Source organism: Psittacula echo (genome assembly GCF_963264785.1).
Source record: "Psittacula echo genome assembly, chromosome: 1".
Lineage (NCBI taxonomy): Eukaryota > Metazoa > Chordata > Aves > Psittaciformes > Psittacidae > Psittacula > Psittacula echo.
Genome location: NC_137735.1, coordinates 103,352,811 through 103,379,242, shown reverse-complemented (window position 1 = coordinate 103,379,242; position 26,432 = coordinate 103,352,811). Strand labels below are relative to the sequence as shown.

The window sequence follows — 26,432 nt, the reverse complement described above, 5'->3', positions numbered from 1 at the left end:
CAGTTGAAGAGCATTTTACAAGTTTTCAGACTGTATCTAAAACACAAGGAGGCTCTAAGAAAACCATTAGGAAAGTTCTATTGCTAACATTTGCCACGTCTACCAAGACAGGCGTTTACCAACAGGATTACAGTAGAAATCAAAATGATTGTGTTCACATTCGCTGGATTGTGGAAACAATCATCCTGGGAGAAAACTGATACAGGAACTATGCTACGCACAGACAGCTACAGCAGTTATCATTATTCATGTCTGTTCTGTCTGGAGGGTCTGAATTCTTCCACCTTCATGACACCAACACTGCCCAGTCGCTGTCTTCTCTTCCATACTGAAACAAAAAAAAAAATGGAGCTTAAGAATAAAAGTTAAAAGTAGCAGTGTATAATTGATAACTTCTTCGCTTTATCCTCAGAAAGCATAACATTCACCACCCATAGGAGTTTGCATTATTTCTTATGCCCTTACTTCTGTCATAGATTTGAGCAAAACCTAAAGGTACCTTGAAGCTTTATCCATCTTCCAATAAAGACTAGGAAGGAGCAATACCGATACTCACTAGAGATGGTACAGAATAGTTCTGCTTCACTAAAGCTTTCCATCAATTTAATGCAGTTACCCAGTTCATTAATTCATTCATAAGTATGTCCCCACTCAAGCTCTAATAAACAAACACATTTGGTTTTATTTCTAAGGTGGCTTTTCATTACAACTTTCTGATTGAATGTGAAATAAAACCCATCACAAATACCACAGAGTACAACTAGAGAGAACTGTAACACAAATAAAACAAGTAGTCTTTCCATATGCAAACCAGCAAGATCACCAGGCAGAAACAAAGGCAACCTAACACATGGAGCTGTATCCCTTCCAGGGGAAGATACAGTCCCAAGGCAGCACTTTCATTTGTTAAACTGGCTCCATGTTCTAAAGCTCCTTGTCACCAGTCCTGTAAAACAATCCTCCAGAGTGCCCCAAATATGCACATAGGCCTCAAGTATATAAATAAAGCAGAGGTGGACAGACTAGCAGCAGATGAAAGCTGGGAGCCCTTTCCCTCACAGCACCATGTTCAGAGAGCTTGAAAACACTTTTCACCAAGGAATAGACTGTTTAGATGCTTAGATTCTTTATGTAGGCTGAAAAGATCAGTTGATGGTTATTTCTCCAGAGAGGATAAAAGGAAGCTACTCCAATCCAGGTACTGCATTGGCAGGAAAGGAGATAAAAGGACACTAAAGCAGGGAAAAGACAATAGCTCCAAACCAGAATAAGCCAGGAAAATACACTTCTAGATACACAAAAAAATTATGTTCAGCGTGCGTGTGTTTTACTCTTTACTCCAGCAGGTAAAGCCTCTAAATGACCTTCATATGTCACATCTGCTTTTTATTACTAGTTCCACTGCTCCTGTCCTGTAGTTCGCAAGGTGTTTGACTAAACACTGGTATGGTGCTACATAGGACCTTGAACAAATTACTTGTTCAAAGGATTTCCAGCATTCCCAGATGCCAGTGTGGTTGCCTTGGGACCTCTAACCAAAGAAAAGCAGAAGTATCATTAGTTTAACCACAAAGCACTGGATTACCCTCATGTGAGAGTTTTGTTGAAGATGAAGGCAAAGGGAAAGGAATAAAAAAAAAAAATCACTGCTTTTCAGAGAAAAGGTGGCATCCCCATTTCCCCAAATCAGAAAGCAGGCAAAGGCAGGGAATTACATTGTAAGTTTTGCTGCCTTTAGGTAGCATTGTCATCTCATGCTTTGATGTTGACTTTAGAAATTGCAAGGGCTGGTCTGAGTTGCCATTTGAACCTGCTTCCAGAATTAAAAGGAGAATGAAGATGTCATACCACAATCAAGTGTTTTCATTCCAGAAATAAAAGCTGATTTAGCTTCCTTTTCTGATTTTGTCAAAGACTTTGTGACCTCAGGCTAATCAGTCCCGTCCTTCACTTCCCTCCCCACAGGTCCTGCTTTGTAAAAATTAAGACATACGTTCTCCTTCCCTGGTTGTTTTCTGCCAGCCTACCCATTTAGACTATAAAACTTTGAGAAAGATATGGGCCTTGTCTAAATATCTGTTCACTGCTGTCTTGACTGCAGTGTTAAAATGTGTTTCATACCAAGTAGTATAAACAATATACCTTGCCTTCTATCCATCCCTTCCAAGTTGCATCCTGATCTACATTTTAAAGGGTATAGCAAAATCTTGTTTATTCTCAAAGCATGGTATGCAAAACCACAAAAATATCCGAGTGGTATTTCAGTGAGTGTATTCCCAGAGAAATTAATCTCATCTCTAAATCTGCTAACTCAAGCAGTTATAGAAGACAGTGTACTATGACTAATTCATTAACTCATTCATAAGCACACCATTACTGTATACAATGTAAATTATTTAATCTAAAGTTGTTATCAGCCTTTCGTAACCATGATTTCCACTCAGTGATAGGAAGGGAAATGTATATCCCAGTACTACTACTGTCCCTCTCAATTGGCATGAGAAATGGAATCAGTTCTGCCCATGATTTTCTAATTTGTCACTCTAGCTCTAGTTCCACTGAACAGCTGTTCCAATCCAAAGAAATCCTGTTGAACACAGAAGACTTGCAAAAGAACAATGAGCAGCATGAAAACAGACTTGGAAACACAATAATGAAGATAAACTGAAAATGTTAACAAACCATGTATTGTACTCAAGGGAATCATTACAGTGATACCGGATATGGAGCCCTGCACCTCTTGGTCACAGGTTCAACTGCAGGATAATGTTGGTAGTGAGAATTTTTACTTTTTTACAGCTGTTCATTGTCCAATGTGAAATAAGTACACCGCCCTAGCTGAGGCAACAGCACAGCAGAGAGACCAAAGCTGTGTTTGGCTGTAATTTCCATTGCATCTTATTCTTCAAAACTTGAAGATTCTCTAGAATAAGAGGCTAAGACTGTCCAAATGATATGACAACAGTCCAATGATACTTCAAAGAGATAAGAGATTTTATCCCCCACTCCCCCCAACCCCCCACCCCAGTAGAAGATATAAAAGATCTTTGTGAAAGATCCTGAAAACTCCCCTGACATTTTAAGAATATTATACATTCTATTTTTTGTGTTGCAGCATTGTTTTCTGTTCATCAACGTGGGGTCCGTTTGGATATAAGCTCATCTTTCCACAGATAGAAAAGTGCAGAAACATAATCAGCAACCACTAATTGACTTTGAAAGGGGAAGCAACCATCATCCTCCTTAAAATCATGTTTTTAACCAAGAAATATTCTAACTCTAAAGGCTCTTTTAAAGAAGGAAGAAAACCTACAAGTAAATATATACATAATAGTCCAGCACTTCCTAAGAGTGATGGATTTACTCTTGGTATGTAACTACTGAACATACTGTACATACATAGTTGAAAGTCAAAAAGGTCCATATTGTTGTAAAGTGAAAAGTGGTAAAGTGAAAAGGTCCAAGACAGTGGTTAGAAGTAATTCACGCTTTTGCAGCTTCCACCTGAGCCTTGGTTGGGGATTAAAAAGTAGGGTGATCAGGGAGGGCATGGAAGCCTCAGGAAGCAGGCTGGATAAATTTTTCTTAATAATTCGCTCACTATCTTTTGGCCAAGGGAGAAATACACATACTCCAGTGTTGTCTTCTGAAATAGAATTCTGGATTTCACAAGCCATTCTTCCAGAGAAGGCACTAGATTGTCTCATGACACAAACTGCTAAGGCATTACCTATTCCTACATATAACAGACAACAAGGTGCTAAAACTGGCCTCAACTCTTTCTGATGCCAAGCTGTTCCATGACTGCAATTAGAAGGGATCAGTGGAGACTCAAACTGATAGTGAATTGTTGAAGACCCTACCACATATTGCAAAAGCATTGCCCTGACAGCAGAAGGTAACACAAGAGTTACACAAGAGTTTTTAGACACTGGAGATAGATATTTGACATACTAACAAGATGGCTTTAATACAGAGTATAGAGCTATGGAAACAGCAGTCAGTGTGTATCACAATGAAAAGTGTATGGTAAATTTGGACATATGACAACAACAAAAAAAGTGATGAACACCAGTTATTATTTTAGATAGGTGCATCAGGCACTTGGGATGAGAAAGATGAAATAAAACTGTGGTATGTGGTGGGATTCTGGAGAAGACTACTGTGTATACTCATACAGTAAGATGATAAAAATGTTTCATGTAACTGAGCTAGGAACATGCCATACTAAGCCCCTCCTTCTCCTCAACTAATAATAAAATCTAGAACCGAAAGTGGCTTTGCTTATTCCTAGTCCTCAGTCCCACTGTTTGAAGAGAAGGACCTGCTACGGCTGGCACCAGGTGAAACAACAGAAATATTATGGGACAGTGTCTCTTTTCGCCTCAGTGAAAGTTGGCTCAGCCACTAACAAAAAATACCAGACTATCAGGAATTCTTTCCTCCCCGAGCTGCACTCAGAAATGCCCAATACCATTCTAAAGAACAAGAGATGATGATCCTATGTCATCTTCGTAGTAAAGAACAGTCAGGTGGTCCTGCTGCATCATTTGAACTACAAGCCTTGGGGGGAGAGGGGGTAGTAGTCGTGGGGGAAGTAGCTATCCTGGAGACCAGCAGCTGTGACAGGTAAAAATATGCAGAGAATGAAGAGTACAGAAGAACAGTGAAATATCAGATGGTCTGACTTCTCCTTGTCTAAGACTGCTTCACCCTACTTTAGTTAAGCAATGAGAAAAACTCAGTGAGTAGCAATGGATTTAAACTTGGATTACAATATAGTATAAAACATTGAAAAATAATGTTGCATAAGCGAATGTGCTTGTCATGGTATTTTAGGTGAGTCAACATATGACAGCAGACTGCAATTCATGAGTAGTTTTTGTCTGGGGTCTCATCAGAAGTACCCTATGTCAGATTATTTCTACGCACGAGTAAAGGGCCTGTAAAATAGGAATTAAAAAAAAAAAACAACTTTAGGATTCTTTCTTAAAAAGTTCTGATTATTTTGTCGGATTCAGAATTGCTATGTGGTGCAGTACATCCCACTGTCTTTAAGATTTTTAGTTCAGGGCTTACTGGCAAGAAGATGAAAATTTTAGCAGCAAATCTAAGATCATCTTGAGCCAAAAGCTAAGAATGTAGAACAGTAACCATCAGACTTGATTTGAAGAAATCGTAATAATGACAAGCAGCTGCTATCAGATCTTACAGAAAGGAGACTGCAACTTGCCAAGACCTACTTTTATCCCCAAATCCCCCACATCATAAACTATGCTAAATAAGGAAAAGAAAGCAGGCAACTAAAACAAGAAGGGCGATAAAGTGCTGCTCATTGACTTTACCTGAAACGGTATTGACTCATATGCCCAGACATGGAGGTCAAACACATATTCCAAATAGACTTTGATATTTAGCAAATCACAGAGGAAGGAACTATTTTAAGAACAAGTGACCATGCGATTGGCAAGATGCTGAGAAACAGAAGCTGGCTGTGCCCAGTGAGTGCTTACTACTTTACCCATCTCTTTATTAATTAGCCTATATTAATTTGTGATTGTTATTATTAAGATGCTTCATAATGCTATTTTTCCCTTAAAAAGGAACCTAGAACACAGTACTGGATTTCAGTGACAAGAATATCTTACAACTCTCATCCAGCTTCCAAGATGAGTAGGAAAGTAACACATTACTCTCCATCCGTATCATATTTTCTCAAGGGAAAAAATGTAAAATCGATAGAATAACCACACCAAACTGAAGAGTCTACATTATTACATAATGGTGCCTACAGCAGCACTGTTAAAAAGGCTATTTTCCAATGTTTTCAAATGTCCACCTTTTATTATTTTAACTGGTTAAAGAAGAGGAAGCAGTTTACCTGAATATCACTCAGCTTATTCAGGAAACGAGTTGTTAACTGAGATCCATTCTCCATAGTTGGAATGTGCAAGTGCTGACACAGAATAAAGAAGGGAGGGGAGGAAGAGAGAGAATAATATGTAAAAATAGCTTTCTATATATATGAATACCTTAGGGTCACCAAGAATTTAAATAAATGTTAATAATTTAAATAAATATTTATCAAGCTTTCCAGCCTTCCTTACAAGTAGGCAAGGGTTGTTGTAATGTTTTTTAGAGGAGGGCATGCTGAAACAGTGATAACACAGATTAGTTGAATTGTTGTGCTGTTTTCAAATAAAGGCTAATCTAAGCCTTCCAGCAGATCTGTCCAAAATGGGGGGGTACGTTGTACAGGCAAGAGCAGTAACTCTTGCTTATACTTAAATTAACTTAAATACACAGTATTTAATTTCAAAATATATTGTGTAGAAACATAACAGGTACATTTATAGTACTTACCACTCAGCACCTTGATGTCTGTCATATCTTAGCACCTGATAATATCAATACATTTATTCCACCTTATTAATTCAAGAAGTATCATCTAACAGACATTTACTGTACTTCTCATGTTTAATGAACAAAGCACATCCATATATGCAGCTGCAATAATCCAGCCTTCTGAACTAACTTTGTGCTGGCCAAATAGCATCAAGTCAGCTTAACAGTCTGAATGCCTGTAGAATTCCACCTGTGCAGGAGAAATCTCCCATAAAAGCAGCTGTGTACTCTCCTGAACCTCCAGCTCTTCCATTAGAGCTGGGTTCCCTGCAATGAAGGGTGAAGAAGAGATGAAGTTGAGAAGGAAAGAATGCAGTGGTTCAGAAATTTGGTTCCTTGTGAAAGTCACCTCTCCTCATCTTTCCCAGGTGCCTTAGCTTTGGAAAGAAATATTCAATAAAGGAAACATGGGAGAATGTATTTTTCTGTATTTTCAAACAGGCTTGGAGCTGGTAACTTCTCCCCACCCAAAAAAGAAAACAATTATTATTATTTTAACTCTTGAAAGTACCCAAGAAGACAAGAGGGAAAGTTCTCTTCTGATAAGACAGCAGTAACTCACTTGGGAAACAAAATACTGACACTGTTCATCTTTCCAGGAGCCTCTGGCAGCATTCCTTTTCTATCTGTTTTTTAATTAAGCTGCAGTTAATTATGATAAAATTCTGAAGAAGGAGAGGAGAGGCATGAGCTGGGAGGGGAGAGAAGAGGAAAGGAAAAGTAAAAAAAAAAGGGGGAGGAAACACATTTTCTTACCTTGCCTTTATATAAAATTTTAGAGATGGGACATACAATACAGGCTGTTCCAGCACCAAACATCTCCTTTACTCTGTCCTCTTCCAAGGCAGCTGTCAAGTCACTCATAGTGATGTATCGTTCAGACACTTTGAATTCTCCCTGCATGAGAAGAATCAACCATAAAAATTGTAAAACTTTACAAATGGTTTGTATTTTTGTTTTCCATGTTGAAACAGGACTATTGGCCTAGCAGCAATCAGTCAAGTTTTGGCTATGATCCTGTGATCTTTTCAAACCTTCCAGTATCACATAAGATAGATTCTAATCAAAACGATTACCTTTGAGGAAGCCAGTGCTTTGCCAGATACAACGCTGATGAATAAGTGGCACTTCCCTCTGATTTGGTACAGCATATCAATATTGCATTAAGGCATAACACAGCAGAATTTGTCATGGTTTATGTGACACAGGATCTGACTACTTATGGTCTCAAGCATGCTAGAGTTCATACAAAAATTACTCAATTATGTCAAAAGAGCTTTGATCCCACTCTCAGACAATTCCTAAGCAAAATACATTCTGTTAATTCGACCTGCAATGCCAACTACATGTGACAGATTTCTTTAATCTCTGGTAAAATTTCACACTGCAGCCTGGACACAGCTGTCACATTAAAAATTACTGTATTGCAGGTAAAGTACTTACTGAGTAAAGCAATTCACACTGGATAGCCTTAACGTAAGTTGTGTTTTACCTTCTACAAGTGTTGAAGAATGCACAGCAACTGATTGAGGGGTTGTGTTCAAAGAACAGAACAAACATCGAACTTTGAAATTTTAATTTCATGGATTTATGTGGACTTTATTGTTGCATTAGACCAAATTAAAGCTTAGCCATTGTTTCATATGCAAGTTCTTTAACATTAAACAGATGCTTTTGATAGCAGAAAACATGATTAGCTCTGGAAAGGATAGTATTTGGAGAGAGGAACAGGGACACCACATAAGCAGAGCTTCAGACAGGTTAGGGAATGGAGGCCAGGAAGAAGAGAACAACCTTTGTGAAGCAGAAGACATAACTATTCAAGAAGACTGAGATGAGAGTCTGGTATCTCACAAATAAGCCCTATCAGCTGGGAATATCTCTCTTGTAAAGGAGATGAGACTGAGAAGCGTGCATGTGTATCTGTACTTGGGGTGTTCCAATATGAATAAAGATGTGTAAGAGTTCAGTGCAGGTCAACAAGCGGCACCTATGTGCTACAAAGTACACACCTAGCTCTCCTTACTGTAAGTTAGATGTAAGTGATACATCAACTGTATTTCAGGAAGTCTTTCAGCTACAGGTGGCTGGAAGCGGAAAAGGCCCAAAACCAAGAGACAGGATACTGGGCTTGATGGGCCTTTGACTCTATAGTATTCTTATTCAGGCCACAATAAAACCTCTGAATACAGTACAGGCAGAGTGAACAGACAATTTGCTGCATTTCAAGGTACGAGGTAGTCCCAAGTGTCCAAATAAGTTCTTGGATGGCTACATGACAGAACTGGAATCTGGAAGCAGACAGATGACTTCAAAACTGTGGCTGGATTTTAGGCTGCATGCTAGTTATTAGAAATAAGGGTGAAACCATGAGAACTGAATGGAGAAAGATTGTGCTGATGACTGAAGTATGGCTGTAGTCATGCATGGTAATTGTTTCCTTGATTTAAGTTGCTTGACCAGAGGATTTGATGAGAATTTTCATGTTAAATACTACACGGGGATACTTTAACAAGCTTGGTATTGTTCTGTGTGACAGATGTGGGTATTCTAATGATGGTGCTGGAAATCTGAATTAGCATGCTCTTAGTTCCCACGCAGGTTAAGGGATTTCAGTACTTACACAGGCTTACAAGAAAGATGAAGACAAATTTTTATCAGGGCCTGCTGCAATAGGACAAGGGGTAATGGTTTTAAACTAAAAGAGAGTAGATTCAGACTAGATAAATTTTTTTTTTACAATAAGAGTGGTGAAACAATGGAACAAGTTGCCCAGAGAGGTGGAAGATGCCCCATCTCTCCCTGGAAAACCATTCATGGTCAAGTTGGACGGCACTTTGAGTAACCTGATCTAGTTGAAGATGTCCTTGCTCGTTGTAGCTGGGGTTGGTCTAGACGACCTTTAAGGTCCCTTCCAACCCAAAATATTCTATGATTTGACCAGATCAGCTGAACTGCAAAATACTGAGCACCAGGAATGCTTACTTTCATCAATGTTGTAACACGATAGTTGAAACTATCACTGCCAGGGTCAAAACACTCACCCAGTTGTGTGCCAGATCCAAAATACTTTGTCTTGTCACTCCTGGAAGGATGATGCCATCTAAAGGTGGGGTTGCCAGTTCATTTTCTGTCAAACACAAATGAAATAGAAATACTGGTTGAAAAACAAAGAAACAGAAAAGTTTACTGATATTACACCATTAATTAACGAACTTAGAAACAAGGGGTTCAGTATCCCTACTTTGTAGCATTAATACGAAACATCTACCAGAAATTTTGAAGGCCCATTTACTGAACAAGCAAAACAGTGCAAACCTTGCCAAATGCATCACGAGAGGAGGCTTCCTTAATGATCTATTGTCTTGGTCTAGACTTCCTTTTTTTCCAGTAATTTTCTCTTTACTCAAAAAGAGCAGTCCTAATAAAATTCCAAGTGCCAATAATTCAAACTGTTCAACTATTGTGGTTTGTTACCTTGTTCTTGTTTGTTTTTGAAAAAAGGTTGTTAGATAAATATTCATCTAACTAGTGAAACGGTAGATAAATGGTAATCCATACATGGTAAGTACTTAAATTGCAACAGAGATGTTTGTATGTAGTGTTTGTTCATCCATCTGACCTTTGCAGCAAATCAAAGTTAATCTTTTTCATTTTAAGCCATTACGTAGCATACATTCAGTGTTTCTATTATCAGAGAATACTGAGTATTTACTCTTTCAGACAGCCAGGTTCTTTTAAGACAGTCTCAAACCTTCACTGAGAAATTATGACAGTCACAGTCTTTCAGAATTACTCTTCATATTTCTTTCCTAGCCATTGTCTCTTGCCAATGAGAATCCATTACCTTTCTTGATCTTATAAAGATACTATCCTGTCAATTAAATCCACAAACCATTAAGGTTTTTGATTCTTTTATACCAGGACACATAAAAGAAGATACATATTTTCATCTTTTTATTACATCGCCCCTTATGACCTGCAAAAGGTGACTGACTCCAGGCCTGTTTGAATCAGTCTCAAAGGCAAAACTGTGTTTAAAAATGTTCCTATAGGTCCTCTGAAAACTTGCAGCTGAGTACAAGAGAGAATCATGGTATTCACCCTTGGGCTGTGATAGCAGGTTGAGCTCAGCTGCTTAATACTCTGTTGACAGCTAGATAGTCCTGCACACAAACACAGCCTGCCAGCCAGCACATACATAGCTCCAGACTGACTACAGCATCACTCTGCAAGAGGGGGCTTTAGGAGTTGGGGTGGGTAGTGGAAATGGAGGATAAATAAATTGAATTGTTCACTGAATCTGCTACTCACTGTCCATTCTCTCTGGAAATGTCTGTTGTTAATGCAGCCACCTCTGGAATTATTCATTTGGACTTGAAGCTTTTCCTACCTATGCCTCATGTTCCTTTTATGAGGATGCCAAAATGCATATTAAAAAGGCTGCCCTAGAACACTCTATACATTTTGCTCTGGTTTGACTAACCAATAGTATGATTCCCTGACCTATTCCAGACTCCTAACCACAGAAGTGGTCTCTTCTTTCTCATACAGTCAGGGACAATAAGCTTTCTTTTTTTGGAGTCTGTCCAGCATCACTCCTAACATGATGTGTGTCTGGTCCTAATTCTGGCACAACTACCATAAAATAGAGGATTTAGAAACTTTCCATGAGCCACAGGGCTCACCTGAATCTGACACTGTATGTGACCCAGTCACATACAAATGCATCCCTTTCTTAAACAGAAAACTTCAAATAATGCGTACCTTAATACCAGATTGTGACTACACACCAGTTAATGTTCTCTATTGTGTGATATTGCCATAGATACTGGCCAGAATCTCTTTGAGCTCAATAACATATATTAATTGATTTGAGCTAGTTTGAAAATGTGCTGGGCCAAACCATCCACCAAACAGCACCTGAGTAGACAGGATGTTGGGCGTCTCAAAATGTTTCAAACAGCCTGCTCTGTAGAATTTTGTCAACTATACATATGATGCCTACCAGCCTGGGGCCACCCAAGAACATCTGCTCCCCTGGTATCCGGCAGAGATGATAATGCTATACAACACAGTATGCCAAAAAACCTCATCCTCCCTGTGAATTGATGCCAAACCAGGCTCCATATGACATCAGTTTGTCCATCTCAAAAAAAAACCCCAAATCAACCCAGACTGAGCTCACAGACTCCATTTGCCTTCTGAATTATTTTCACGTGCTAGAGGACTTAGAATGCACAGTAGCAAAAAGGCAGGGGGGAAGGTATTTGAAGGAAAATGTCAGGGCTTCTCTCCAGTTGACTGCTGTTATTGTTACAGTAGTAGCACTGTAAGTCCAGTGTTCCATTAAACCAGGCATGGTATAGGTATGCTGTAACAATGGTACTCCATCAGTGTTTAAAGGGATTTTTAAAATGAGGTCTTGCATATTACACAGCGTCAATTTTTACACACCTGTACTTATGAACATATAGCAGATAAGATGCCAAGTATGGGATGCCTTCAGTACTATTCACACTATAATAATGCTGAGAAATACACCAAAATACATTTTAACAGAAGGGAACTTCAGGGTCAAGGAGAACCCAGGAAACCTTGGCTTCAGTATTATTAACAGCTGACTTTCTCTTCCAGTTTGGTGTTTCTATTCCTTTCTCCTTATTCCCTCAGGCTTTTCTTCTACTCTCCCCTCATGCAATCACCCTGTCTTTGTGTCTCTGTCAATTTACTTTCCTCAATTACTTTCTCCTCCTTTTCTTTGCCTGCCATCTCATTCATTTGATGCTCTACCCTCCTTGCTGTTGCTACAGCTTTCTATTAGACCAGAAGGTACGATCCTTATTTTGTTAGTAGCCTTCTTGTAAAAGCTAATTGTGCAGCACAAATAATCCTCCACCTACAGACCACTAATCAAGCTTGCCTGATATTTTACCTGCCTGTTCTAAAAAAAAAAAAAAATAAAATAAAATTATTTTTCAATTTATGTGATCTATTTTGAAGTGGGCACTATTAATCCCAATTTTAATAACATCACAAAAATATTAAGCAATGCCTGAATGCTATTCACAATGCCTTAACATTAAAGACAGAAGTAGAACCCAGATGGTTCAAATCATTCTGAAGAAAGTGAATTTTTGGAAAGTGCACACAGATTTCATAGTTAGCAACCTTCAAGTTGGACATATGTTTAAATTTTAAGGTTTTCTATAAAGTCAAGCCTATATTCTAAGCAAACGAGCAGACATTATTAAAGGAAATTAGTTTCAATGTCAACAGCTTATGTGCTCTGAAGAGGTAGGTGGAAGGGGCTGCAAGGTGACCAAAATATTCACTTTGTGAACATAAACCATAAACAGTGTTTGATGACCAAAATATCACACTCCTAAATTTATGCCAGAGCAGCAGTGGTGATACAAATGCAGCAGAGACTATGTCATGTTATTTTACCAGAAATTGAGTAGTTTCTTCCCCTACTCCCTCCTTGATGTTACAAACAAAACATTTTTCCAAGCTCCTCCTGATGCCCAAGACAACATGTCACATTTAATCACAATGCTGTAACTCAAAATACATAGCAAAGGCTTGCAAGAAAAGCCTACTCTCATTGGAAGCACAGACGTCCTTTAGTCTAGGCTTTGGTCTTTGATTTGTTATAAACCAAGGACAGCAGTTCAGACTACTCAGCAGTGACCTCTGAACACACAAAGAAGGGCATTTTCCTTTTGATGATGATCTGTAATTTCTGCCTCACTATTTTCATGTTAGATCTCTCTCTCAGCTGCAGAATTTGCATAACAAAACCGCATTTTAAGTAAGTATCTTTTGTGAAGTGACAGAACATAATGACAAATGCAAATCACAATGTAAAGCCATAGGTAGGTGTGTGATGACGCACTTTGGCAGCAAGTGTTTCTTAATCAAAGATATCATAAATTAAGCATTAATCAACACACCAGGAGACAGCAAAGTGCTCCAATGATGCTAATGACCACATCATGTGGAATGGCAGGTTTGCCAGTATACAGTTAGCTTGGGTGCCATGAATTACAAGTTGTTTGCTATGGCCACCTCACAATAGTACTATTCAGTACTGCACTGGTCACGTAGTGATTGGCAGATCTTTGGAACAGTACTGTGCTGCAGCTGGATAATTCCAGCATATTTCTGGTTTAAGTACAATGAGAACATTGAATTCTAATTATGTCCCCCCTTCAGTGTCCTTTCCCTGAACAGAATGAGCCAAAATCTATTTTTGTGTCTCTCCAGAGAAGTTACACAAGGCATGAATTTGGCCATCTAACTATGCTGACAAATCTACTGCTGCTGTAACAACAACAAGATTTCTCATATTTACAGTTTCATTCACAAGACATCACAGACTCATTCAACACTAAATGTCATTCCTCTAACAAAAGTGGTAATGATTTTGCAGAAAAACAAATAATGTAACTGGAAATGAAAGTCAGGTAGCTGGATTCCCATTACCCTACACTCTCTAAAGCATACTGCTGTCCCCAAAGAATGTTGCCTCTGTACTGCAGCTGAGGACTGCCAGAAAAATGTCAGTGTTCAAAGGTACCCATGGCACCATGATGAAGTCAGAGTCCAAATCCTACATGTGCTGCAATGTAAAAATTCAGTAACACTTAATTTGCATGGAAGGCCAGCACTCATGGAAGTCAGGAGATGTCCTTTTATTCACTTGCCTATACAGTGGTTCAATCCTTTAAGGACCAAGAGTCATGGAATCCTTTGAATCAGTTCTCAGGTGCAGCTAACGCTTCTCAAGTTCTGAGCACTTGCATGCCTAATGTCTACTTTTGAGATGCCTAAATAGTTGGCTGTTCATTAACTAAATAGCTTTCTAATCAGCATATACATTGCTCAGAGATGACTGTGGGTACAAATTGGTAAAAATGGCTTCAAGAATGATGGTATATCTTGAAAGCATCTTTTCAGCATTAGCAATGTGGGATGCTGATTGACATGTTTCTCTCTTTCTGCCTCCAATGGACAGAACTTCAAAATTCCTCAAAGAAAGAGACGAGTTCTTCATCAGTTGGATGGTAAAATACTTTTGGCTATCCTTTAGGAATATCTGACTTGTCAGAAAGTGATAATGGGAACCACTCATGCCCAAAGTCACAGAGTTTAGAGTTATACGGCCATAAGGTATCTTTAGTATGTCCCCATATTTTTCTGACCCAACACCACCTTCAAGATAAAGCATGCTGCTAGAGTTGACACCAAGCCTCCAGTGTGACCTTGTGTACAGTTACACTCTACCCTTCTGAGCACGTGGACTGGCTCAACAGTTTAGGACATTAGTAGGTAGTACTCACAACTGCTCCAGAATCTCCTCTTTCACAATAGTATAACTTAGTTATCTACTAGTTTTCAGAAAATAATAGACATTTCCTTTGATAAATCATCTTTATTTACGATCTGCACTTTTATGTAGTTTATTTTGTGTATTAAATTCCCAACTGTTCTACTTAGAATTTTCATGGTTTGTGTTACTATACCTCCATCTTCATTTATCCAGTAGAGAAACAGATTCATTGTTCCAACTTCAGTTATTTGATGATCTTCTCCATAGAGCCACAAAACCTGCTGGCAGCCGAATTCCAAGGCTTCTTGCTGGGCATAAATAGAAGAACCATAATTCCTTCCAGAAACAAAAAGAAAGAGCAAACAGTTATAAGTATCTGGTTGGGTATTTTCTCATTTCTGTGCAAGGTTTTGTGCACATTTACCTTATGAGCTAGTGCTCTGCACAGTCACTGCTTGTCCCTGGAATATTTTAATTGGAAGTATTTCTACTAATTATTGGTATCTACAACCCAAAAACTTCCCCTCCAGCTCATGTGGGGTTTTTGGGGTTTTGTTTGTTTGTTTGTTTGCTTGCCTAAAAAAAAGGAAAACAAAACCATCTACCTCATCTCACATATGTCAGATGAACCTCTTAAAACACAAAAAATCACCAGAGGCAAGTTATTTCTTTTCTAGTAAAAGACATTCACACAACTAGTAGCTTCATGAGCTGCAGACAGGCCTCAAATTCCATATCCTCAAGAAGCAACTGTTTTCCCAAAATGCTGCCTACAGTGAACCTGACTACTGAGCTACTCTATAGCTGCTTTGAGGGAGGGAAAAAACTCTTTATAGTTTCTGATGTTACCATCAAGACCCAAAGTTAGCAGCCCAAAGTGCTGACCATACTGGAGTTACATTTTCACCTTTGGGCACAAATCAAGTCAGTAGTGATTCCAGACTATTCCTTTTTTTTCACAGCTGACATACGAGGGATGCATAGGAAACAATTAATGTATTTGTAAAACTGAACAAAACCAAACAAAACTTAAAGTTCTCAGAACATCAGACTGAATGAAGGAAAGCTGTTGAGCAGCATTTGACAGCTACTAACTTCCTGTCCAGAAAAGAAACTCCCAGGTAGAGGCAATAAGCTTTGTTCAAACCAAAGACAAAGGACATATAATACAGTAATTTATTTAGCCACTTCCAAAGTTGCTTGCTCCAGTCCAGTCAAGCAGCTTCAACTCTACAAGTCAAGCACTTCAACATTAACAATGATGTTTCCACCTAGCTAGTGTTTTGGCCTAGTTCAGCAGAAAACTGCCAGACGATGGTCAAGTCAATGCAGATAATTGTCTCATGCTTTTCTTTAAACACGCGTACTCCCCTAGTTAACTGCAGATGGCTTGTTGGGACAGCCTGCCAAAGGAGGAGGTCAGCAGTCAGTGCTGCTCACTGCCCAGTTGGCAGAAGGCTGCTACACTGAATGCTGCATCACAGGACTCATATGTTTAGTGTCAACTTCTGCAGGGGGAACAGCCAAAGTATTACATGGACACCTTCCAGGTCTAATGTCTCAGCCTGAGATGCTGCAAAATTGCCTCTGCAAGTAATCCACTTGACTGTAATATGCAAATAAAAATATGCAACTGAATTGTATACATAATATTTGTGAAATACAATTTTGAAATCTGTGTTATAGTAAATTGTTTGTTTCACTGCTACATTTAATACCGCTATTTCTGCTGGATTAGATACTTCACTAAAACCCAAATTTCCTCTGTAAGCTATGTAGAAGATGTAGAATTATGTTTTCTTACACTCCTAGTTTGCAGTCCCCCGTTCCTCCTTTCCAGGCTCTTACATATTTTGGATCTGCCCATAAGGATATGGGATTAAAGCTTCCACTTGCAAAGTAAGGGCCCACAGGGCTCAGTATGACATACAGTAGGGCTTTAGTTGGCTTCTTCACTCCAAGGGAAGGCTGAAAAAAGGGAATGTAAAAAAAATTAAAACTTACTAACAGCAGATACTACACAATTAGCATTTGAACACTGCTTTCAGATGAACTGCAGCACAAGAGTGCTTTTACCAGGACAATGCAAAGTGCTGCAATGAAGAGAAAATATTTATACAACTTCCCCCCTAACCACAGCAATGTATAACCCTAATTTTATATACTGTCACCATTCATTTACAGCTGCTTCATTTATCTGTACTCTAGGTTACCCTGCTCTTGCAGGGGGGTTGGACTAGATGATCTTTTGAGGTCCCTTCCAACCCTCGGGATTCTGTGATTCTGTGTTACATTATTCTGATCTTCACAAGTATTTGCGAAGCCAACCATATCCTGGGCTGCATCAAAAGGAGCCTGACCAGCAGGTTGAAGGAGGTGATCCTGCCCCTCTACTCTGCTTTCATGAGGCCTCACTTGGAGTACTGTGTACAGTTCTGGGGTCTACAGCGTAAGAAGGACATGGAACTGTTCGAAAAAATCCAGAGGAGGGCAACAAGGATGATCAGAGGACTGGAGCACCTACAGTATGAAGATAGGCTGAGACAGTTGGGGCTGTTCAGCCTAGAGAAGAGAAGGCTGCGTGGAGACCTCATAGCAGCCTTCCAGTATCTGAAGGGGGGCTATAAGGATGCTGGGGAGGGACTATTCATTAGGGACTGTAGTGATAGGACAAGGGGTAACGGGTTAAAATTTAAACAGGGGAAGTTTAGATATAAGGAAGAAGTTCTTTATTGTAAGGGTGGTGAGGCACTGGAATGGGTTGCCCAGGGAAGTTGCGAATGCTCCATCCCTGGTGGTGTTCAAGATCAGGTCAGACAGAGCCTTGGGTGACATGGTTTAGTGGGAGGTGTCCCTGTCCATGGCAGGGGGGTTGGAACTAGATGATCTTATGGTCCTTTCCAACCCTAACTATTCTATGTGGTCTCCATGCAGCCTTCTCTTCTCCAGGCTGAACAGCCCCAACTTTCTCAGCCTATCTTCATACAGGAGGTGCTCCAGACCCCTGATCATCCTCGTGGCCCTCCTCTGGACTTGTTCCAACAGTTCCATGTCCTTTTTATGTTGAGGACACCAGAACTGCACACAATACTCCAAGTGAGGTCTCACAAGAGCAGAGTAGAGGGGCAGGATCACCTCCTTTGACCTGCTGGTCACGCTCCTTTTGATGCAGCCCAGGATACAGTTGGCTTTCTGGGCTGCGAGTGCGCATTGCTGGCTCACGTAAAGTTTCTCATCGACCAACACCCCCAAGTCCTTCTCTGCAGGGCTGCTCTGAACCTCTTCTCTGCCCAACCTGTAGCTGTACCTGGGATTGCTCTGACCCAGGTGTAGGACCTTGCACTTGGCATGGTTAAACTTCATAAGGTTGGCATCAGCCCACCTCACAAGCATGTCAAGGTCCCTCTGGATGGCATCCTTTCCCTCCAGCGTATCAACCGAACCACACAGCTTGGTGTTATCGGCAAACTTGCGGAAGGCGCACTCAATCCCACTGTCCATGTCACCGACAAAGATGTTGAACAAATCCGGTCCCAACACCGATCCCTGAGGGACACCACTCGTTACTGGTCTCCAGCTGGACATCGAGCCATTGATCACAACTCTGCGTGCGGCCATCCAGCCAGTTCTTTATCCACTGAGTGGTCCACCCATCGAATTGATGTCTCTCCAATTTAGACACAAGGATGTCATGTGGGACAGTGTCAAACGCTTTGCACAAGTCCAGGTAGATGACGTCAACTGCTCTGCCCCTGTCCATCAGTTCCGTAGCCCCATCATAGAATGCCACCAAATTGGTCAGGCAGGACTTCCCCTTAGTGAAGCCATATATGGTGCCTATTTACAGATGTGGATACTGCAGAAGAGTAACTGGCCTAGTTGGGAAACCATACATCCTTTAGCTTTCTTGTTCTATGCTCTACCATTATAAGCTTCTTTCTTACCACTGCAAAAAAACACTACTCTTAAAGTTTTAGTTAAAATGAACTCCCTATTTCTAATTCCCTTCATAAATACTACAGGCTTCACTCACACCCATGTGAAACTTAGCAATACCTAGTTGTTATGGAGTCTCTTGTAAGGTTGGGTTTATCTGGGTTCAAGGATAAATTGACACAAGAGCTTGTTTTTAGTTTTGTTAAGAGTTTCTCTCAGAAAATCCACCTTGATTTACTGGGTAGAATCTTCCAAAAATCTCCTCACTGAAGTCAGGATGGAGATATGAATTGAAATCACAAAATTACACAACAAATTTCTGTTCCCTCACAATTTCTTTAGATTATTAGTATTTTAAAGGCATACATTACTGTGTGACAAATAACTATCCTTTTAGTACAAACCCAAAGTTAATCTAGATTTTGCCGTTACCACTAGGAACAGTTAATAAAGTTTACTTTCTGAGACCTAAATCAATGTGTCCACTAGGTGGTGGTGTGGTCAACATAAATTTGTGAAGTAGAGCTGCAGGTGACTTGGAAGTAAAAAAATAAAACCGATTTGCCCCTGAACTGCAATACTGTTGTCTAGTGACTGCTGTATATTCCCCTTTACGGGTGGAGGCTTTTCCTTCGTGCCTAAGTACCCAAAAGTTATGAGGAGAAAGAGAAAGGGTTTTTACCTCAGTTCCAATTAAGGTAGGACGGATGTAAAGGCTGGCAGTGGTTGAGTATGGGACCCACTCCTTTTCCACTTCCACAAGCTTCCGAATGCACTCTAGAAGCTCATTCTGGTCAAAATGCTGGGAAGGAAAAGCAAAGGGTGAAAAGCGAATGGAGAAATACAGCCTAAACACTCTGTGGTCCTTATAGATCCATATGCTAAGGGGAACACTTCATCAAGATAACTAACAGTAACAGCCCATAGAGGTTCATAGGACTACACCATCTTCCTTGACTTCCTTTCTCACAGAATTCAAAGATCCCATGGTTTTTGCCACTGTGCCTTTTTATGCAGTATCCTGGATATCCTCGTCTGCAACAAAGTATCCTTCTGAGATAGCAAAAAGGAGCCACTGATCCTTCTTGCCTCCAAAGCATATGGAAAGAACAGCCTGTGCAGCCAACACCTTCACTTTGGCACATTGCAAGCTATGGCACAACCTCTTCTGCAGAAAGAGTGATTTGTGTTGCAATACTGAGGGACCCACCAAGTCTCCCAGTTTTATGAAATTGCAAATTTTTTCCAGTAATAAAACTAATAACCATGTGAGGAAATTCACTGGCCAATATACAGTTGTTAAAAGCCACGTTAAGTTGCTAGCATGACCAAAAATGAAGGCACTCAGAGGCTGAAGGACCTAACTGAAGTAGAAAGAAGAAAAGGAAGAACATCAGTGCCACAACAGCTCTCTGCATGCAAATATCTGCAGAACAGCTCCCATCCCTCAGAAATAGACTGTGTACATCTGAAGCAGTAGGGAGACAATGAAGAAAGCAAAATACTGTGGTGATTTAAAGGAAAAATGTATTCAGTTCACTGAATGAGATCTCTTAACAAAGTTTAACTGCACTATTCAAGAGTTGAAGTGTTTGATAAATGTTACAATACTGTAAAGTTTCAGAGATTTGCATTTTGAAAATGAAAATATGCTCTGACTTAAGGAGAACAAGATGCCTTAACTACATACTGGCAGAGTTGCTCGTCTTGCTGATCGTGCCATCCTCTCCATGTTGAGGGTTGGCCGGAACAGGCGGATTTTGCCATCCACTCCTCGATAAGCTTTCATTCCTTCAAACAACTACCAAACCAAAAAGGAGGAAAAAGAAAGCAAATAATAATTGAGACATTTTATCCCCTGATGATCTGTGCAAAAGCAATAAACATGCTTTGGAAATCAAAGAACTATACAGTATTCAGGGCATAAGTGCCAACTAGTTAATGCTTGCAACACATTCCTTTGAGGTAGTTTTACGACATTTATATTGCAAAGGTGACCTGCCTATGCTTCAGATAAATCTTTATCTGTCAGAGGACTTAACAACAACCATTTTTTTCACAACTTGGTTACAGCAATTAAAATTTGTAGCATGTGTTTGACTTAACTATTCACTCACATCCTGACTGATACATAAGGCTGAGCTAAATCAGTATTCTCCCTTAAGGAAAAGATTTATAGAATTTAATTATATACATTAAACACTTTCAGGGCTCTGTCCAAAAATTCATTTTGGTAGGAAGCATGGAATACGGTAATTAAGGGAACTCTATTGCAGTTCTTGTTGTAGCTGCAGCAAAATATTGGTTACTTAGTTCACCCATACAACCCTCCACTGTGGAAAGGGGTTTAGCTAGCATGACAGACAGAAGCATCAGCCCTACACTAGAGGGAGAATGCATAAAAATGTTTTATCTATACTTAACGGGAAACTTAAAGTAGCCATAGCTATCCTATCAAACTGCACAATCCAGATGACTGGTGTTGACCATCAATTTACCAAAAACATTATTCCATCAGTGCCCTACCAGCAGAATGTTCTACAGCATCTCCTAATCACGACAAACAATATACCTGCAAACTATCCATAGTTATTTTCAGTTACAGATTGGTAATTTACAGTTATAGTCAGTAAACAATAATTTTGTATACATAATTATGTAAAATTAAATTTAAAAAAACCTATGTATTATGTAAGTTCACATCAATATATAAATATATACAGGTATTTAGATTAAGTATTAAAGAATCACTCATGTAAATAGACAAGAATTTTAGAATTATTTTTTAAAGCATTTCTTTGTACATTAAATTTCAGTATAAGTTCGATGAATTTAACTGCATCACTTCTTTCAGTCTCCTCATACTTCTTCTCCTGACTGCTCCACACAGTATGTCTGGAAGTACATTCTTTGCAGTTGAAGTCTATGTATGCAGGGATTTTATTTGGAAAAAAAGAAACCTGTATTTGTGTGTAATTTTAGTAGAATACTCAAGGTTTCATTATTATTAAATTCTACAACATTTCCCCAGAAGGATCAATGAAGTGCAATGTCTAGAAAACTTTTGTGAGGTCCCATGACAGAGCTAGGTCCTTCCACATGACAAATTTTAACTGGTTTGTAACTGGGTTGCAGGAATCCCAACAATATTCCTTTGGCTATATGCTAACTATGCAGCAGAACCAGAATTAGAACCCAGAACATTTTGCCTTCAAAATTTATCTTATTCCTATGGCAATGCCAACCTTATTAAAAGGTTTGTGTGCAGTTTTGAAAAAGAAACAGTTCCTGGGACAGATGTTGTAGCTATAAGAAAAGAAACCTATTTTTAATAAACGGTGGCATAGCTGGTTATATGGTGATACTTTGATATGATTTTTATTAGGCCAGTTACTAGCTAATATCACACTGCTGTAATGCTACTATCTTATCACAGAACAGTTGTTTCCCCCCACCCGTTTCCCCAACACACTCACAGAATTTTTAATGAGAGGGAAGAGAAAGGAATGTTGCTACTAAGATCTGACCAATGGTTTGAGAGAAGTAAGAATCACATCATTACTGAAACACAAAGCCTTCTCAAGCTGTTAAATCTTTTTCTCCAAAGAGAAATACTTTTAACTTTCCAGAGCTCAGTAAAACCTTTCACTCATTCAAAAGGGAGATAGTGATGTGTCCCAGAAATGCTCACATGAATAAAAGCAACTGCTGTGATTGCTTGACGGTTGGTTGCTGCGGTGGTGTGCAAACAATATTATCTGACATCTGTACATCACAGGAGCTGGATCTGGAGTTCAGCAGATCCAGACTACCACACTGCACCATGGAGGGCAAGGAGAAAGGGGAGGGAATGCTAAATTCATCATGTTTATTATACCCACTGTGTATTCATTGAGCCACAGCATTGGCACCAGATTCTCCTCTGTCTGTCCTCTTGGCTAGAGGAATCGTGATGCAATAAGGGTGAAAGAATAAAAAAATGGTGGGAAAAAAAAAAACAAACAACAAAAAAAAAGAAGAGCATATTCATATTAGCAATGATTTCAGACTAGGCCAGAGGCTGAGCATTAAAGCAATATGCTACTAAGAGTGAAATACAGATCCAGGACTCCAGCGTGGTTTCTTACTTCTTGGGCAGATCAAGAGTTGCAGCCTTAGTCACAGGGGTCTGTTGTAATTTACAGAGGACCTTTGGAGGCCCAGTGACTAGATGGGGAAAAAACAGCAACAAGAAAAAATGGCAAAGGCAGGAGCTCAGGGACAACAAGCAAGGAAAAGCTGAAAAGCTTGATCCTTCCTTTATGCTAGTGGTTAAAAAAAAAAAAAAAAGAAAAGAAAAAAGAAGAAAAGAGAAGAAATGGACAAAGAAATAATAAAAGAAGCACAAGCAACTCCACTAATTTCAGTGGAGACACTCCCACCTGCCCAGAAGTGGGAGGAGAAACAGGTTTCCATTTCACCATATGTGCCCTGCTGAGGCTGTCACACAAATGTGAGTATACCAAAGCTGCTCTGGAAACACAAAAGGCAGCTTTAGCCAGTAAGCAGCTAAGCACGGAAACTGTGAACCACGCTGGTTTCCAACTTAACATTTCACTTTTCAAAATTCCTTGCTCTACGTTTTCTGCTTAAATGCACTTGTATATGCTGAATACATCAGATCTAGTTTGGAGCTCTTCAAACTTGTTTGGAGTTGCAAACATCTGTCTAGTCTGTCCAGCAATCCAAGATATAAACCTTTAAAACAGCTTAAAATAAGTCTCATATAGTGTATGTTCAGTCCCCAAATTAAAGTTACTCTTGGAATTTCAGAGTTTTATCCAGTGCTTCATTAAGTTACATAAGAAACAGTAACTGGACAGTAACTGCCAGTGATCTAGAATACTTTCTCAAATGAATTTGTCATCACACAAGCATTATAGAATAACAGAATGGTTAGGGTTGGAAAAGACCTTAAGGTCATCTAGTTCCAACCCCACGGCAGGGATGCCTCCCACTAGACCATGTTGCCCAAGGCTCTGTCCAGCGTGGCCTTGAACACTGCCAGGGATGGAGCATTTACCATTTCTTTGGGCAACCTGTTCCAGTGCCTCACTACCCTCACATTAGAGAGCTTCTTCCTTATATCTAACCTGAAATTCCCCTGTTTAAGTTTAACCCCATTACCCCTTGTCTTATCACTACAGTCCCTGATGAAGAAAGGGTCACCTTCAGTAGTCTAGAAAGTTAAGTGAACTGGAATCTACAGGCCAGAGTTCCTTCTGAGTTACACTAACATAAATATAACCTTGCTGTAAATAATAGAATTATTCTGGAAGGACATCAGCTATCAAAACAAAATGTAACTCAATACTAATGAACTTCAGACAGCAATAGTCCATGTATTACAAAGGTATGATTTCAAGAGCTAATGAAACAAAATAGCAGCTTCCAAACCAATTCAGTACTCACTTCTACAGCATAATGCAGAGATGAGGAGGCTGGATGCAATGAAAGGTTCTCAAGTGGCTTAATGTAAGGTTTCTTCCATCCTGAAGCCAAGGACCATTCAATTATCAGCATATTATCAGTGAACACAGTTCCAAACACCAAACCATTGGGGTCTGGTTTTTCCTTCAAAGTTGTAGCTGGGGTGATAATCAAGTCTGAAGCCTGAAGGAACATGAAGACAAAAATGAAGCGTATAAAAGTGATCAAGTCAGACTGATTTAAAAGTTATTCTCCATCAGTGAACACGGACAAATGCGATATTTTATCTGCGAGGACATTTAATAACAGAATGCTTAAAGGCAGCTAACCTCTAAGTAGCTGACAAAGTCCTCATACTGTGTATGCACATATATACACAGTGCTGCTTATACCACAAGTACTTGGCATATTTTGAAGAACTGTTAAGTGAAGGAACCATTACAAAGTGTAAAACCAGAAAATCAGCATATGAAAATTTCTTAGACGCTCAGATTAACATATGCGTACAAGTTCCAGAAACACTCAATTGCTGTACCTCAGAACATAAACTGATCATCAGAAATGAATCCCTCTCACAGCTAAGTAGATACATTATGCTGATTTGCCTTCAATCCATAAAACCAATGTGAGAGATCAGAGCCTGCAGTCACCAGATCACTTGAGTCACACTAGCTTGTTCATTCACATCCATATTCTCCTGAAAGATTCCCTTAGCAAAGAAGGTTAAATGCTTCCTTGCATGATAAACTGTAGAGACTTTATCTTACAAGCTATGACTAGCTCCAGAAATGCAAAATAGGGATTTTTGTACTGATTTTGGCTGGGAGAGAGTTAGTCCTCTTTATGGTAGCTCATATGGTGTGAATCATCCTAAAGAACAGCAGGGGAAAAAGGAAAGCAGGATCACTGGCAGGTCACTCCCCTTTTATACACAGATGGGGGCTAAACAACTAGAAAGGGCTATGAAGGGGGCAGAGTCTCGATCCACACTCTCCATTCTCTTTCTGTACCATCTGAGCACTTAAACTGCTGGTCAGAAGCAAGAAAGAATTCAACAAAGAACTGTATTCAAAGGTCTATTTCCCTTCCTAACATGACTCAGAAAGCACTGACCCTTATTACAGACACACAACACACACCCCCCAAGTAAGATCTTACTTCTTTATGTTGGGTACATAGAAAGTAGACTGGAATGCAGGTAGTTCAGACTACTGTTCAAATCAGTTGTACGTGCACTAAAAAGGCATGTTTTGCAAGAGATATCACTGACATCTCAGGCTCATTTTGCAAAATAAGAAAAAAAATAGTCCCAAGCTTTTGAAAAAGAACACATGCACTCTTGTTTCTGTAAACAACCTGATTTTCAAGATGCCTTTAACGTACAATGGCCTGGTTTTATGGGTCTGTTGATTTTTGCCTGGGTTTTGGTTGGTTGGGTTTGGTTGGGATTTTTTTGCTTAATGGCTTAGATGTGAAATTAACTTACAGCTGGAACACATGAATAGATAAAAGCTTGTTTTAAACTATCCAATTATAGGGCTTGACTAAATATTAAAGTGCATTAGCCTGATTGAACTGATACATAATCTGATGAAACAACAATTACTCTTCTTAGAGTACCCTTTATCTAGCTGACAATGAATGCTCCAATGGGAAAAGTACTACTTAATGATGTCCTGAAAATAAAAATGAGTTTTACCTGACAGCCTTTTATCATGAACTTTGGAGGGGGGGGGGGAAGACCAAAAACCCCACAAACAAACAAACAACCCTTTCCCCTCCACCCTCCCTCCCCCCCCCCCCCCCCCCAGGACTATGGATCAAATTAAAAGCCACAAAGAAGTGTTTACAATTATCCACAATGGAAGACAGATCACGAAAACACTTATGCAGGAGCAGGATGTGAATGGGGCTTAAGCAAGGATGTAGAATGCAGTTACATCCTTGGCTTTATCTCTGGACAGAATCACAACTTCTAAAGAAGTCCTACTGCCAGTGATATTAACAGCTCTCCCTGAAGCCATGGCTTATGTCTCATCTCAGGTGATTTTCATTAAGGTAATTAACTTTACAATAAAGTGGCCTGGGGACCAGAGCTATCATATGGAGTCTCATCCCCTAAAACTCCTATCACTGTGCTGATTTCTGCTTTTATGCCTCAGTTTTTCACTCCCCCAGTTGTGGAAGCACACTGGTTGAAAGGCAGCACTACAAAACAGTTTGTTAACATCATCAGGGTTAACAAATAGCTTTTACTTTAAGGATGGGAAAAGATTTCATCTTGGCT

At 39.6% G+C, this 26,432-nt stretch overlaps 1 protein-coding gene across 1 annotated transcript; it reads right to left on the bottom strand.

Annotated features, from left to right (window-relative positions):
* On the bottom strand, nt 1–24,253 carry BCAT1 (branched chain amino acid transaminase 1). The gene is made up of 9 exons (XM_080612944.1): nt 24,128–24,253; nt 20,367–20,477; nt 19,359–19,478; nt 16,545–16,708; nt 14,934–15,076; nt 9,450–9,535; nt 7,162–7,302; nt 5,882–5,956; nt 1–328 (listed from the first exon to the last, which is right to left on the bottom strand). The coding sequence occupies exons 1-9, from the start codon at nt 24,236–24,238 to the stop codon at nt 287–289; spliced, it is 993 nt and encodes a 330-aa protein (XP_080469070.1). The 5' UTR covers nt 24,239–24,253; the 3' UTR covers nt 1–286.
* Nucleotides 24,254–26,432: the final 2,179 nt, after the last annotated feature.

Excerpts from the sequence above, each read along its gene's own strand:
- BCAT1 (XM_080612944.1), bottom strand. The coding sequence starts at position 24,238 with ATGCTGATAATTGAATGGTCCTTGGCTTCAGGATGGAAGAAACCTTAC. Across the intron at positions 9,536-14,933 it reads CTGGATAAATGAAGATGGAG|AAAATGAACTGGCAACCCCA; the intron begins GTATAGTAACAC and ends TGTGTTTGACAG. Across the intron at positions 329-5,881 it reads ATAAGCTGAGTGATATTCAG|TATGGAAGAGAAGACAGCGA; the intron begins GTAAACTGCTTC and ends TTTTTGTTTCAG.